General features: G+C 36.7%; 1 protein-coding gene across 2 annotated transcripts; it reads right to left on the reverse strand.

The window, feature by feature from the left end:
* Positions 1-304: 304 nt before the first annotated feature.
* On the reverse strand, positions 305-15,892 carry eno2 (enolase 2). 2 transcript variants are annotated; one of them, XM_051873441.1, is made up of 12 exons: positions 15,735-15,892; positions 12,720-12,805; positions 12,263-12,358; positions 11,137-11,195; positions 10,202-10,271; positions 9,590-9,723; positions 9,239-9,461; positions 8,932-9,129; positions 4,823-5,024; positions 4,635-4,743; positions 4,448-4,506; positions 305-3,279 (listed from the first exon to the last, which is right to left on the reverse strand). In XM_051873441.1, exons 2-12 carry the CDS (start codon positions 12,802-12,804, stop codon positions 3,210-3,212), a joined length of 1,305 nt encoding a protein of 434 aa, XP_051729401.1. In that variant the 5' UTR covers position 12,805; positions 15,735-15,892; the 3' UTR covers positions 305-3,209. The 2 variants fall into 2 exon arrangements, with proteins under 2 accessions (XP_051729401.1, XP_051729402.1); XM_051873442.1 differs by lacking the exons at positions 12,263-12,358; positions 12,720-12,805; positions 15,735-15,892 and adding an exon at positions 10,532-10,697.

Here is a 15,892-nt window from a genome sequence, read left to right on the forward strand (position 1 = left end):
ACATTATAAATGTCTTTACTGTCACTTTTGATCAATTTAACTCATCCTTGTTGAATAAAATTAAAAAAGTATTAATTTCTTTTTTAAAAAAACTTACCGACCCCAAGCTTTTGAACAGTAGTGTAATTTTTTTTATATCACTAAGCTGAATTATAGGCGACAAGAAGTGCAATTTTTAAAACCCATTAAAACATTCACATCGTATGTTCTAATGTTTCAAAATTGTTCATCTAAATGGTGAAAAGCCATTTAAACATCCTCTGCTTTTAAAGAAGAGAAGAAAACACACTTAGAGACTCAAGGGTGACGAAAGTAATGACAGCTTTAATATTCCACAACATTATTCTTTGACAGGCTTGCCAGTTATTTTTTTATTTTCTCTCCATCTTGCTTTCTTTTCCTTCTTTCACCACAATGAACCCACAAAAAAAGAAAAGACAAGTCATTAAGGAGAAAAAAGATTTCATGTACGGGGGAACAAGCCAAGCCATAACCACAAGAAGGGAAAGGGGTGGAGGATACAGATGAAACAACAAGAAAGGAAGAAACACAGACAGCAAGTCCAAGGTGGCAGAGAATAAGGAGTCGTGTGCGTTGGGGGTGAGACTTTGCTACACAAAAATGAGTGAGTGAATGTGTCTGTCTCTATTCGTGTAAGCGTGTCTGTCGGTCGAGTTCTTGAATCAGATCTGTCATTGTGATTGTTACGTCTCTCTTTAGTTCACTGCTGGATTGAGATCATTCATCTTGAAGGAGAAGTGTGTCATTTCTACTGCTCTCTCCGCCCCGTCTCTTATGATTTGGACAAAGGTAGCTCTGCTCCTAAACACACGCCATTGGTTGAGCCAGAAATCAGTGTGCCACAGATCAACAGTATTTACAATCTTCAAGAAAATCTACCTATGAATGGCTTACTTACTATCCACAATAAAGGGTTAGTTCACCCAAAAATGAACATTCTGTCATTAATTACTCACCCTCGTGTCGTTCCAAACCTGTAAGACCTTCATTCATCTTCGGAACACAAATTGAGATATTTTTGATAAAATCCGATGGCTCAGTGAGGCCTGCATTGCCATGCAGACTATTACCACTTTCAGATGCCCAGAAAGCTACTAGAGACAAATTTAAAACAGTTCATGTGACTACAGTGGTTTAACCTTAATGTTATGAAGCGACGAGAATACTTTTTGTGCAAAATAACAACTTTATTAGCAGTGTTTTGAGATCGCTCATCACTAGATATTGTTCAATAAAGTCGTCATTTTGTTTTTTTGGTGCACAAAAAGTATTCTCGTCGCTTCATAACATTAAGGTTGAACCACTGTAGTCACATGAACTGTTTTAAATGTGTCTTTAGTAGCTTTCTGGGCATCTAAAGGGGTAATTATCTCGCTGTCAATAGAGGCCTCACTGAGCCATCGGATTTGATCAAAAATATCTTAATTTGTGTTCTGAAGATCAACGAAGGTCTTACGGGTGTGGAACGGCATGAGGGTGAGTAATTAATGACAGAATTTTCATTTTTGGGTGAACTAATCCTTTAAGAAGGGAGAGGAGAAAGTGTTTTACTCATTTAAAGGGATAGTTCATCCAAAAATCATCATTTACTCACCCTCAAGTTGTTCCAAGCCTGTATGAGTTTCTTTCTTCTGCTGAACACAAAAGAAGATGTTAAAGAATGTGGGTAGCCAGACAGCTGACGGTAGCCATTGACTTACATAGTATTTTTTTTTCCTACTATGTAAGTCAATGGCTACAGTCAACTGTTTGATTACCAACATTCTTTAAAATATCTTCTTTTGTGTCCAACAAAAGAAAAAAACTCATACATGTTTGGAACAACCTGAGGGTAAGTAAATGACAAAAAATTATTTAAACTATCCTTTTAAAGAAAATTCACTTCCCCTTTAAAATCCAGGGTGAAAGAAAATGCGAAAGTACATTTTAAGAGTCATTGCATGAGAAAATCAGGCAGACGTATGACGATTTGATTTGGGGTCACTTGAATATAATTATTGTTATTAGAAGTAATGTTTATGTTCAATACTTTTAGATTTCATTCTCTCTCGTGTGTGTGTGTGTGTGTGTGTGTGTGTATGTGTGTTTGGCTGCGTAGATCTATGCCATCGGACTGCAACAACAATCACACGAGGACATATTTTATGACCTCCCAACTCAACAATATACAGAAACTTATGAAATTTCAATGTACCTTATGTTGTTTTAAATAGCAAAGCATCTTTATGAAAAGGAGTATATTCTACACACATTATTTTGAATTTTTAATATACTAAAATGAGTATAACTCTTTTTTTAAGTCAGAGGTTCAAGCACCATATTTTATTTTATTTTATTGTATTTGCTGATTTTGTCTTTTCTTTTGATTTTTTTCAGCATGCTTTTGGGTCAGAGATGGACATAAAAAACAGCATCTGAGAGAGAGAGAGAGAGAGAGAGAGTATTGTTTGATAAAAAGCATCTAATGCCCTGGGCAAACTACTTAGTAAACTGTCTTTTAGAGTAAATGCTGGTCCCTTATATATCTGAATACTTCACTGTCAGTGTCAATCTTCCCATTGAAAATCCCACTGCTGCATAAATATTCATGTAACTATTTTATTTTTCTATATCAATTTTCCAAAATCTATTATTTTTGCCTAGTTCTCATGCAATGAACCATAAAAATTACATTTGATTTCTTTAGTGTGGCAAGTCAACCTAAACAGAGTTTTTTTTTAAATATATTTACATATATTTCACATCTAAATTGAAGCTTAAATTTAAAGATTACACCTGATTAAAATAAATCTCTACTTTTATTCCATCTGAGTTAAATCCTTCTTTTTTAGACAAAGTCTTTGCCTTGTTAAATTCAAGGTCCATTTTATATCATACGCATGCATGTCCAACCTGTGCACGTTTTTCCCGTCAAGTACTTCAGTATCACTTGTGCATAATGTTGGTCTGTTTATTATCCGCTGTGCATAATATTTGGTCTATCAAAGCCTGTCCGCAGTCCAGTTCAGTTTAAATATATATTTTCAGTGTCTGAGTAAGTCATTTTTAGTATATCAGTGCAAATAGTGCTGTTTTGATGCATTTTGAATGGTTTTAGGGGATGTCAGGGGTAGTCAGTCGGTTCAGTGCAGTACATACTCTGTTTGTCAGTAGTTTTTTCGTGTGATTTCGGTGCAGTGTTGTCAGTATCACAGAGCGCTAGGGTTTCTGAAATTGTGCCCGGCGAAACGAGCCTGATCACCCAATTCTTCTTCAATCCTGTGAGGCAGAAAAAAGAGACAGATTGGCAGAGATGGACATGGATTAATTATATAGGAACATGGAGGTGACGGAGAAAGAGCTAGAAGCCTGTAATCAGCAACGTTAATCAAAGTAATTATTGGTTCTTTTTGCGGCCACGTTTATTTCTGAGACTGGGGCTTTTTCAGCACAACAGTTATTGTGCAAGTTGAGTCATTTTCATTTTTGAAGCACTTGTATGTGCTGATGCACAATCAAAATGAACGATTTTTACATTTTCTGAAGAAAATATGAACGATGTTTCCATGGAATAGTGGCACTACAATGTTAGGATGGTTGCCAGGGCGTTGCTATGCAGTTACTATGGTGCTTTGAGTGTTTTTTTAGTTGCTAGACTCATTGGCCAATGGGCAACCACCTACCAATGCACTAAAAATAAAAAAAATAAAATAAAAAATTTAAAACGCACCAAAAAATCTCAAAATATGGCTCAAGTTTTTCATTCAATGGAAGTGATTGGGGTTTTTGCTATCGAAAACTGTTTCCACCAAAGAATAAAAAATAAAAAAGGCAAATGCAAATTTTTAATCTCACAATTCTGATTTTTTCCCCGCAATTGTTTCGCAATTCTGGCTTTTTTTCACAGAATTGATATAAACTCGCAATTGCAAGGAAATGTCAGAACTGGGAGCTTACTTTTTTCTCAGAATCGCAATTGTGAGAAACACAGTCAGAATTGTGAGACAAAAAGTCGCAATTACCTTTTTTCTTTTTTATTCCGTGGCGGAAACAAGCTACAATCACTTAAATGTGTTCTTAAAGGGATAGTTCACCCAAAAATGAAGTAATTAATAATTGACAGTGAGTAATTGAGTAATTCATGACAGAACTTTCATTTTTGGGTGAACTAACCCTTTAAGTATGAACAATAAAAACATTATCACTAAATATATGGTAAAAAGTTTTTAAAAGTCAATAGTTGTGGCTTTACAAATCAAGCAAGCAAAATAAGTACTACTTTGGAGATGCATTGCTAAAATAGTATGTTTGATTGCTATGATTTTGGCAACAGCCTGTTTAATAGTGGCAAAAAGCATGTGCATCTATTATTTGGACATTGTTTTGGGGATTTGAATGGATTTTTTTATTGAGCTGCTAAAAATAGTGTGCTTGAATGCTCTCTTGCCTCATAAGTTGGTTGTATTTGGCGAGACGCTCAGATCTGCATGGAGCTCCTGTCTTTATCTGAAAGATAAGAGAGAGAAAGAGTGTCAAATTAATCAAACTTGATTATGATTTTGTAAAACACACTATAAATATATAAACCATATCATCTCTGTACATAACGGTTACATTTGTGTGCGTGTGCGTACCTGTCCAGTGCAGAGTCCCACCACTAGATCAGCGATGAAAGTGTCTTCTGTCTCTCCTGAGCGATGGCTGACCATCACGCCCCATCCGTTGGCCTGAGCGAGCTTACATCTGAGGGATACACAGTTCAAAATGGGAAGGTAAGGAACAAAAAATGCTGGTTTATTGGACAGAGTTTAGAATTACTTACGCCTGGATGGCCTCTGTGACCGTGCCGATCTGGTTGACCTTCAGGAGCAGACAGTTGCATGCGCGGTCTTCCGCAGCCTTCTCTATCCTCTTTGGGTTTGTCACGGTCAGGTCGTCGCCCACAATCTGGATCCCCACTGACCCCGTCATGTTAGTCCAAGCGGCCCAGTCATCCTGATCAAACGGGTCCTCAATGGACACCACTGTCAATGATGATGGGAACAGAATCATGATAGAATATTCTGGGTTCAAAGTATCTTAAGATCCGCTGGTATATACTGGTAGGAAAAGTGCAATATCGTTCAAATGTTTGGGGTCACTACGATTTTTTTGGAAAGCAGCTATTACTTTTATTCAGCAAGGATGCATTAAAAGTGACCAAAAGTGACAGCAAAGACATTTACAATGTTACAAAAGATTTCTATTTCAATTAAATGCTGTGTTAATGTTGTTTGCTTTATCAAAAATATAAATGTATCAAGATTTCCACAAAAACATTAAGTAAAAATATTAAGCAGCACAACATTGAGCATCAAATCAGCGTATTCAAATCATTTCTGAAGGATCATGTGACACTGAAGACTGGAATAATGATTCTGAAAATTCAGCTTTGCCATCATAGGAATAAATTACATTTGAAAATATATTCAAAAAGAAACATTTATTTTAAATTATAATAATATTTCACAATATCACTGTTCACTGTACTTTTTAGGCTTCCGCCAAAAGGAATAAAACAATTTAAAAGATAATTGCGACTTTTTAAGATATAAACTCACAATTGTGAGAAATAAAGTCAGAATTGTTTAGTTTATCAGTTTATCTCGCAATTTTGACTTTTTCGCAACTGAATTTTTTCTCTCGCAATTGCGAGTTTATATCTTGCAATTCCAACTTCTTTTCTCAGAATTGTGAGATATAAACTCGCAATTGCAAGAAAAAAAGTCAGAGTTGCGAAAAAAGTAAAAATTGTGAGATATAAAATCCAGTTCTGAGGGAAAAAAAGATGACTTTTTTCTCAGTTTATATCCCCTCAATTGTGACTATAACTCGCAATTGTGACTATAACTCACAGTTCCAAGATTATATATCCACAATTCTTACTTTATAACTCGCGATTTTGACTTTATATCTCACAATTTTGACTTTATATCACGCAATTCAGACTTTATATCACGCAATTCTGACTTTACAACTCGCAATTCTGACTTTATATCTCACAATTCTGACTTTATATCTCACAATTCTGACTTTACAACTCGCAATTCTGACTTTATATCTCACAATTCTGACTTTATATCTCGCAATTCTGACTTTACAACTCGCAATTCTGACTTTATATCTCGCAATTCTGACTTTACAACTCGCAATTCTGACTTTATATCTCGCAATTCTGACTTTACAACTCGCAATTCTGACTTTATATCTCACAATTCTGACTTTATATCTCACAATTCTGACTTTACAACTCGCAATTCTGACTTTATATCTCGCAATTCTGACTTTACAACTCGCAATTCTGACTTTATATCTCGCAATTCTGACTTTACAACTCGCAATTCTAACTTTATATCTCACAATTCTGACTTTACAACTCGCAATTCTGACTTTATATCTCACAATTCTGACTTTATATCTCGCAATTCTGACTTTACAACTCGCAATTCTGACTTTATATCTCACAATTCTGACTTTACAACTCGCAATTCTGACTTTATATCTCGCAATTCTGACTTTACAACTCGCAATTCTGACTTTATATCTCGCAATTCTGACTTTACAACTCGCAATTCTGACTTTATATCTCACAATTCTGACTTTATATCTCGCAATTCTGACTTTACAACTCGCAATTCTGACTTTATATCTCACAATTCTGACTTTATATCTCGCAATTCTGACTTTACAACTCGCAATTCTGACTTTATATCTCGCAATTCTGACTTTACAACTCGCAATTCTGACTTTATATCTCGCAATTCTGACTTTACAACTCGCAATTCTGACTTTATATCTCACAATTCTGACTTTATATCTCACAATTCTGACTTTACAACTCGCAATTCTGACTTTATATCTCGCAATTCTGACTTTACAACTCGCAATTCTGACTTTATATCTCGCAATTCTGACTTTACAACTCGCAATTCTAACTTTATATCTCACAATTCTGACTTTACAACTCGCAATTCTGACTTTATATCTCACAATTCTGACTTTATATCTCGCAATTCTGACTTTACAACTCGCAATTCTGACTTTATATCTCACAATTCTGACTTTACAACTCGCAATTCTGACTTTACAACTCGCAATTCTGACTTTATATCTCGCAATTCTGACTTTACAACTCGCAATTCTGACTATATATCTCACAATTCTGACTTTATATCTCGCAATTCTGACTTTACAACTCGCAATTCTGACTATATATCTCACAATTCTGACTTTATATCTCGCAATTCTGACTTTACAACTCGCAATTCTGACTTTATATCTCACAATTCTGACTTTATATCTCGCAATTCTGACTTTACAACTCGCAATTCTGACTTTATATCTCGCAATTCTGACTTTACAACTCGCAATTCTGACTTTATATCTCGCAATTCTGACTTTACAACTCGCAATTCTGACTTTATATCTCACAATTCTGACTTTATATCTCGCAATTCTGACTTTACAACTCGCAATTCTGACTTTATATCTCACAATTCTGACTTTATATCTCGCAATTCTGACTTTACAACTCGCAATTCTGACTTTATATCTCACAATTCTGACTTTATAACTCGCAATTCTGACTATATATCTCACAATTCTGACTTTACAACTCGCAATTCTGACTTTATATCTCGCAATTCTGACTTTACAACTCGCAATTCTGACTTTATATCTCGCAATTCTGACTTTACAACTCGCAATTCTAACTTTATATCTCACAATTCTGACTTTACAACTCGCAATTCTGACTTTATATCTCACAATTCTGACTTTATATCTCGCAATTCTGACTTTACAACTCGCAATTCTGACTTTATATCTCACAATTCTGACTTTACAACTCGCAATTCTGACTTTACAACTCGCAATTCTGACTTTATATCTCGCAATTCTGACTTTACAACTCGCAATTCTGACTATATATCTCACAATTCTGACTTTATATCTCGCAATTCTGACTTTACAACTCGCAATTCTGACTATATATCTCACAATTCTGACTTTACAACTCGCAATTCTGACTTTACAACTCGCAATTTTGACTTTATATCTCGCAATTCTGACTTTACAACTCGCAATTCTGACTTTATATCTCGCAATTCTGACTTTACAACTCGCAATTCTGACTTTATATCTCGCAATTCTGACTTTACAACTCGCAATTGTAACTTTATATCTCACAATTCTGACTTTACAACTCGCAATTCCGACTTCATATCTCACAATTCTGACTTTATATCTCGCAATTCTGACTTTATATCTCGCAATTCTGACTTTATATCACGCCATTCTGACTTTATAACTTGCAATTGCAAGATTATATCACCACAATTCTGAATTTATACCTGGCAATTGCGACTTTATATCACGCAATTATGACTTTATAACTCACAATTGTGAGTTTATATTAAGCAATTCTGAGAAAAAAAGTCAGAATTGTGAGATAAAATGTCACAATTACCCTTTTTATTTTTTATTCAGTGGCGGAAACAAGCTTCCATAGGTGCTTCTTCATCAGTGTTATTCACATATCATTTCCCTCTGATTTTAGGGATAAGGTTTAGGGGTAGGGATAGGGTTAGGACTAAATTTTCAGACAGGAATGTTGTTCCAGGATCAACAAAATAATGTGATAAATAATTGTATTAAAAATAAATAAATTTCAATAGTGACAATTGCCCCTAGACTTCCAGTGTGAGTGCATTACTGTAAAAACAAGCAAAGTAAATGGCAAAAATCCGGGGGGGAAATGAAAGAAAAAAAGAACTATTTTAAGCATATTTATTACAGGTTTTAAGGCAGTATAATTTAAATGGACCTCAAGGTGACTTTATTAACATTTGAACTTTAAAATCGCCTTTACATTTTTTACTATTCACAATTTACCTGGATAATCGTTGACAAACGTCTGGTAGATCTCTAAGAGCTCATCGCCGGTGATGTGTCTGTCTGGGTTTGGAGGGGACTTGAAGTCAAGGTCGTACTTCCCGTCACGGTAGAACTCGGAGGCGGCTACATCCATCCCAATCACCACTTTATCTGTGAACCCGGCCTTGTCTATAGCTGTCTTTATCAACTCAAGTGCTGTGGAGACGTGACAGAGAAGCCAACAGAACATAACAGTGGATAAATTCATTATGATTAAATTGGATCAAACACTGAGACAAGGCGATGCACAAACTCATGAACACACCTTCGCTGTTCTCCAGGATGTTTGGAGCAAAGCCTCCCTCATCACCGACATTGGTGGCATCTTGGCCGTACTTCTCCTTGATGACACCCTTCAGCGTCTGGTAGAGCTCAGCTCCGACACGCAGCGCGTCACGGAATGACTCCGCCCCCACAGGAAGTACCATGAATTCCTGCATGGCGAGCTTGTTTCCAGCATGGGAGCCTCCGTTGATTACATTAAAGGCCTGACAAATGGACAGAGAAAATGTGCTTAGTCAGTCTATTTCCCTAGATAATCAAGAGAAAATACCTACAAATGTGAATTACGATGTTGCGTACTAAAGTCATGCAACTGAGTAATGAGTTTTCTTACAGGAACTGGCAGCACTAGCTCTGTGTTTCCTGCCAGATCAGCAATATGACGATACAGAGGGACGCCTTTCTCTGCCGCACCGGCCTTGCAGATGGCCAGAGACACTCCCAGGATGGCGTTAGCTCCAAACTGGGCTGTAGACATGATGAACAGATAGCAATTATCATTATTTTTTTGTGATTTATATGGTAGTTTAATTGTACCAGAAAAATCCATATATATTGTAAAAAATTGTAGCAGTATTGGAACAAGTGGTGAAATGATTAAAATGTCTTTTTACAAATATTTAGTTGTATTTTAAACTACATTATCATTCAATAATTTGGGGTCAGTAAGATTTTATTTAAAAAAAGGATGCATTAATTTGATCAAAAGTGACAGTAAAGACATTTTTAATGTTGCGAAAGATTTCCATTTCAAGTAAAAGCTGTTCTTTTGAACTTTTTTATTAATCAAAGAATACAGAAAAGATTTTGTGTTCCACAGAAGAAAGAAAGTCGATCATACAGGTTTGGAACAACACGGGGGTGAGAAAATGATGCCAGAATTTCTATTTTGGTTGAACTATGTCTTTAAAATATGATTATGTTATCATTCAAGTTTATAACTCACATTTGTTCTCTGTGCCGTCCATTTCAATCATCATGTTGTCCAGTTTCTCCTGCTCCACCACACTGATCTCCTAAAGTTCACATTAAGAAGATAAACCTCTCCAGATTAATAAAATAAACCGCTTGATTGACGCTTTATGAAAATGTTGTCTAATCACTAGCCCTGCTGCTGTGAAATTAAAAATCACCATCAAAGTCAGTCTGCTCTTGCAGCATTTGAGTATATCTGTATTTGAGTCTTTGTCTTTAGCTTTCGCATTGTAGATATGGAAGTAAAAAAGGACATGAAAACGAAAGAATGGAATGTGTAGATCAGAATGAAAATCAAGACCTGGATAATAGGAGATTTTGAGTCTCTGCCTTTGGTAGATTTGTAGCAGTTGGACCTGTTTTAAAATCTCCTGTTACAAGTGAACGGGTATAAAATATGAAAAGAAAAATGATTAAAATGTGCAGGGGTGGGATCTGATTCTGATCCCATCTGATCGGAATCTGATCTGTAAAACAAACAAACAAACAAACAAACAAATAACAAATAATTAAATTAACAATTGCTTGGAATTAAACTGTAAAAAAATCTGATTGAAAATTATTGGGAAAGTGGTGACAAACATTCGAAGAAAAACATGTATGGAATGAAAAACATAGGAGGCTGTAAAATAATTGTAAATCATAGTGGGAAAAGGAATATTGTAGGTTTAAATACAAGCTGTGCCCCCATTAAAACCAAGTATATTTTGAATATAAGCTGCAAATGATTTGTAATTTTTGTTCTTGCAGAAATGAGTCTCAGCTTAATTTAGATAATCTTTTCCAGTAGTAAGCAAATATGCACAGATTGCAGTTTATAATCCTTCCCATGCTGGTTGAAAACAAAGAGTTTGGTTATTTGCTATAAAAAGAAGGTTTATTAAACAAAACCATTTTTTCACTTACAGATGCAATGATGGCTGGTCCAAGAGTGTCATTAATGTGACCAACAGCCTTCAGTACACCTTAAAACACAAGTGGTTCACAAGAATATAGCTCAAGACAGATAAAATAACAAAACTATAACAGCAGGCTTCAATAAGAATGATCTAATTCGTTTTAAAGTGCCGTATTATGCTATTTTAAAAGTTCCTAATTTTGTTTTGAAGCTCTAAGGTCAAAAAACGTTTTAATTTTCTCTAAATATACACATATATACACATTTCACATCACCTCATTTCTCAAAGAATCTGAAAACTGTTTGTTCGAAGATTCAGTCTCTCTAAACTCCTCCTTTCTGAGAGTATTTGTATTCTTTTAATGCAAGAGTTGTACAAATGAGGGTACTTTCTAACGTCTTCGCACAATCTGTCGTCTATATAGGCCTCCATTGTCACTGTAGCTTGCATGCGTTCCGCTCTGTTCTGTTTATGCAGGTTTTCTTCGACTACCTTGTGAATCGACGCCCCCAGGGCACTGTTGCCACCTTGTGGATAAAGTAATTACTGTAAAAAAAAATTAAATGCACATGTGCGACCTGTGCATACAAAATCCGGCTGTACACTGACCCTCGCATATGCGTAAAAAGCGGAGTATACTTTAGGCTTTTCAGCGCGTGTTGGAAACGAAACGCCCATTACCATATCTAAATTTCAGATCCGGATCTTCTTCAGCGCTTCATACACAGTGATACAAACAGTAATAATGGCATCAGTTTTACCGTATCAATTCAAGCTTGAGTCCTCAACTTTTTGAAGTGCAAGCAAAGTGAATTTGCAGCCCTGAAAACAGTGTCTTCAGTTCTCGAAATGAACAACACGATCCAGACTCTTCAAGACCTCAGTTACAACTACAATGTTTGAAGGTAGGTCAAAGTAGATGTTGTTCACGGGCAGCCAATGAAGACCATAGGCAGGCATTATGCAAATTTGTTACATTGCTGACCCTTTACAATCACAAACAGCTATTTTACACACTGCATGAAAGGCAATATTCGAAAAAAGCATAATAGAGGCACTTTAAACAATTAAATGTTATATATAATGATGGTTAATAGTGCCAATGTTACGACGGACTATCTCTGATAGCTCACCTTTGCCCTTGTAACGGCTCTTGTCTCCATCTCTGAGTTCCAGAGCCTCATAGATGCCTGTTGATGCTCCGCTGGGCACCGCAGCCCTGAACAGACCTGAAAACACACCGACACTTCAAATCTGTCATTCATTTATATAGGTGATTAATACATAGTGCATCCATATCTTACTGATAGATCTACACCAACATAATTAAATTTTCATGCATTTACATTTGTCTCTTAAAAGTAACTTGCATACGGACATAACACATTTTGATAATATTTAGTTTTTATTATGTTTATTATTAATTGTATTTTACATGTTTGAATTTTGGAAGATGCTTTCAATACACTCATTCATTCATCCAGAAACTCAGTTTATATTGTAGATAACATATTCCACATATTTCTTTGCTTTTAAAATCCAGGATGACATTCTGCTCAATCCTTTTGTAGTCAGGCTCTATTGATTCACCTTTATCGGTTCTCAGGTCCACCTCCACTGTAGGGTTTCCCCGAGAGTCCAGGATTTCCCTGGCAACGATGCTCATGATGGACATCCTTAAAGAAAGTGATGAAACAAGAGAGCATGAGAGCTAAACCTCTGCCATCACTGCTCATGATGTTTGGAAACTCTGTGTGCGTCGTATCAATTTGAAGGGATAGTTCACCCAAAAATGAAAATTCTGTCATTAATTACTCACCCTCATGTCGTTCTACACTCGTAAGACCTTCGTTCATCTTCGGAACACAAATTAAGATATTTTTGATGAAATCCGAGAGATATATGACTCGTCAATAGACAGCAATATAATCAACACTTTCAAGGTCCAGAAAGGTACTAAAGACATTGTTAAAATAGTCCATGTGACTGCAGTGGTTCAACCTTAATTTTATGAAGCGACGAGAATTCTTTTAGTGTGCAAAAACGAAACAAAAATAATGACTTCTCTTCTCTTCTATGTCATTCTCATCTGTTGTCCAGCGCTTCCAGGTTCTACATAAGAATGGCGACTCATTATTGGCCGGCTCCTGCGTCAGCATCACACGCATGCGTCGTGCTGCTCACGTGAACAGCGTCGGCCAATACTGAGCCGGCATTCGGACGTAAACACGGAAGCCTGTGTCAACTGCGTAAGGATAATGACAGAGAAGAGATTGTTGAATAAAGTCATTATCTTTGTTTTGGTTTTGCGCACAAAAAGTATTCTCGTCGCTTCAGAAAATTAAGGTTGAACCACTGCAGTCACGTCGACTGTTTTAACGATGTCTTTAGTACCTTTCTGGACCTTGAAAGTGTTGATTATATTGCTGTCTATGGGCGAGTCATGTCTCGGATTTCATCAAGAAATATCTTAATTTGTGTTCCGAAGATGATCGATGAACGACAATTTTCGTTTTTGGGTGAACTAACCCTGTAATTGACTTTGCATGAGAGGGATAAATATCTAACAGTGAACAAGTCATCCAGTAGGTCAAACACTGTTTTGTTCCACCTGCATCTGCCATAAATCTCCTTTTACATATTAAAAATCCTGCTCATATGATGAACTAGGGGTTTTTTTAAGTATTTTGAGATCCAGACAACAAAAAGTATGTAAACAAAATGCATTTCCTCAAATGCTTGGTGCATTTCCTTCACAGAAGATCTTTGGAAAAGTACATTCATGTACACAGAATCAGTTTTGGGTTTAGAAATTCTTTTGTCGAAATGTAGCTAGCTTTTGTCTTCCTGTGTATGAAATGCATTAAAGCGTAACTGCATTTTGTCGTGAAATACCGCATTTTTACGTAATTCATTTAGGCTAGTCCACAAAATTACTCAGGTTACATTTAGCACCTGGAAAGGAGATGTCTAAATGAACACGATCACTGCCTGATCATGTCCGAGGGGTCAAAATCTGGATGGTTTTTTTTTTTTTGTAGGAATGCAAATTTTTTTTGTTTACCCAACTTAGTATCACACACCCAACATCACAACAGTAAATTCAACATGAGTTTACATTGACAATCCATTTTACTTCCATCCATAACGAGTAAAACTGAATATTTTATTAGAAAACAGAAGTAGGGCGGGAACGGATTGGATCATGAATAGTGAGCGTTCCATACAAGAATATGAGTTTGGTAAAACACTACCTAAATGGCTATTTGGCTTTCAGACAACATCCTAAGTCACATTTACATGTAAAAGCTTCTATTTAACTGTTTCGATTGAACATTTAGAATGATGTGCACTGATTAATTATTCAAAATAACACCAGGAACGTGCATAAAGTAAACAGCATCCATTTTGACTTTAACCCTCAATATGCAAATACATCAGGAGTGCCAATCAATCTGATTGCTTTGAAAATGGGACTGTTTTTCTGGAACATTCAGTTCTGGCCTTCTTACCAATGAAAGATACGGCTTAAGCATCGACAGCGACGTGCCATGCCATGCTGCCAGCCAATAAAAACCCAGAACATGCTAATTGCATTCTAAATATGCCACGACAGACATGGGCACACGTGTCACCTTGCTAATGGAATGCGTGTCTCGTAGCACCGACCACCAAAATTTAGACTGGGGAAGAAGGAGAGGCTTTATTTGTAATGACAAGACGGGCATGTATGCCCGCAGGTGCGACCAGCTCATGATCGTGCATTTAAATCCGGACGCTGCTAATTTACGCCGTGCCAGTGTGGTACTGCAGCAACCGTGCTGTCAGCACATATACAGGGGGGAGGGGGCGATCAACGGAGGGGTGGGGTGGATAGCGCAGAAAGTGGCGTGATGGGGCAAGAAAAAGATAAATAATTTAACATCCCTTTGGCGAAAAGAAGAGCTTTCTGGAGCATCGAAGCGAGTAGTGCAGACGGACGGACGATGATGGGTCGTTCACTAGCGGTTCGTTCTTTTTCAGTTTGTCACGTGACAAATATACGAAAGACTCTGAACTCGCGAGGTGAACTAATTATTTCTGTTTCTCATACTTTATTACATTCATTGCTTCGTTTTAATAATTAAAAAAAAAAGCGTGTTCGACGAATTTGGCAACTGAAAAGAAAACACAAATGAACGAAATGACTTTTACTCAACAAGATTCGAAGATCAATTCAGCAATCAATAATGAGCACAGGTTGGACACACACTGATAACACGTATGTAGAAACAGTAAAGCAGACACATATTGCGGGATCCATCTGCCCGACCCTTGAGCAGCGGGCACCAGAAAACACTGCCACCCAAATTCACATCCTCAACATAAGGAGTGACTGTCCGCAGAGACATGCCCTGAACAGCAGCGATGTCTTGACATAACAATTAATTCCTGGTTAATTAGTGCAACATTCACAAAGCCATGCCCAAACCTATGTTAACCAATTCAATAGCATTATTTATGGTCAAGCCAAACCATCTTAATGACCCCGCAACTGATGCATTAATGATGCAAAGGAGCAGCTGAAGGTGCAAAAAAGAAAAAAGGTTTTCATGCGATGATTACCTGCCGTCAGTGCGCGTAGCCTTGCGAGAGGCAAGCCTGGAAGTGTCGAACTGCGGAAGAGAGGCAAAACAGAGCGAGGGTGGGTGGAAAACAGAATGAGAGCGAGATGAGAGGAGAAACAGAAGGGGGAGGGGATGAAAAGATGAGTCAGAGGAAGA

This window comes from Ctenopharyngodon idella, chromosome 19 (assembly GCF_019924925.1).
Source record: "Ctenopharyngodon idella isolate HZGC_01 chromosome 19, HZGC01, whole genome shotgun sequence".
NCBI lineage: Eukaryota > Metazoa > Chordata > Actinopteri > Cypriniformes > Xenocyprididae > Ctenopharyngodon > Ctenopharyngodon idella.

Excerpts from the sequence above, each read along its gene's own strand:
- eno2 (XM_051873441.1), bottom strand. The coding sequence starts at position 12,804 with ATGTCCATCATGAGCATCGTTGCCAGGGAAATCCTGGACTCTCGGGGA. Across the intron at positions 12,359-12,719 it reads GGACCTGAGAACCGATAAAG|GTCTGTTCAGGGCTGCGGTG; the intron begins GTGAATCAATAG and ends GTGTGTTTTCAG. Across the intron at positions 5,025-8,931 it reads GTTTGTCAACGATTATCCAG|TGGTGTCCATTGAGGACCCG; the intron begins GTAAATTGTGAA and ends CATCATTGACAG.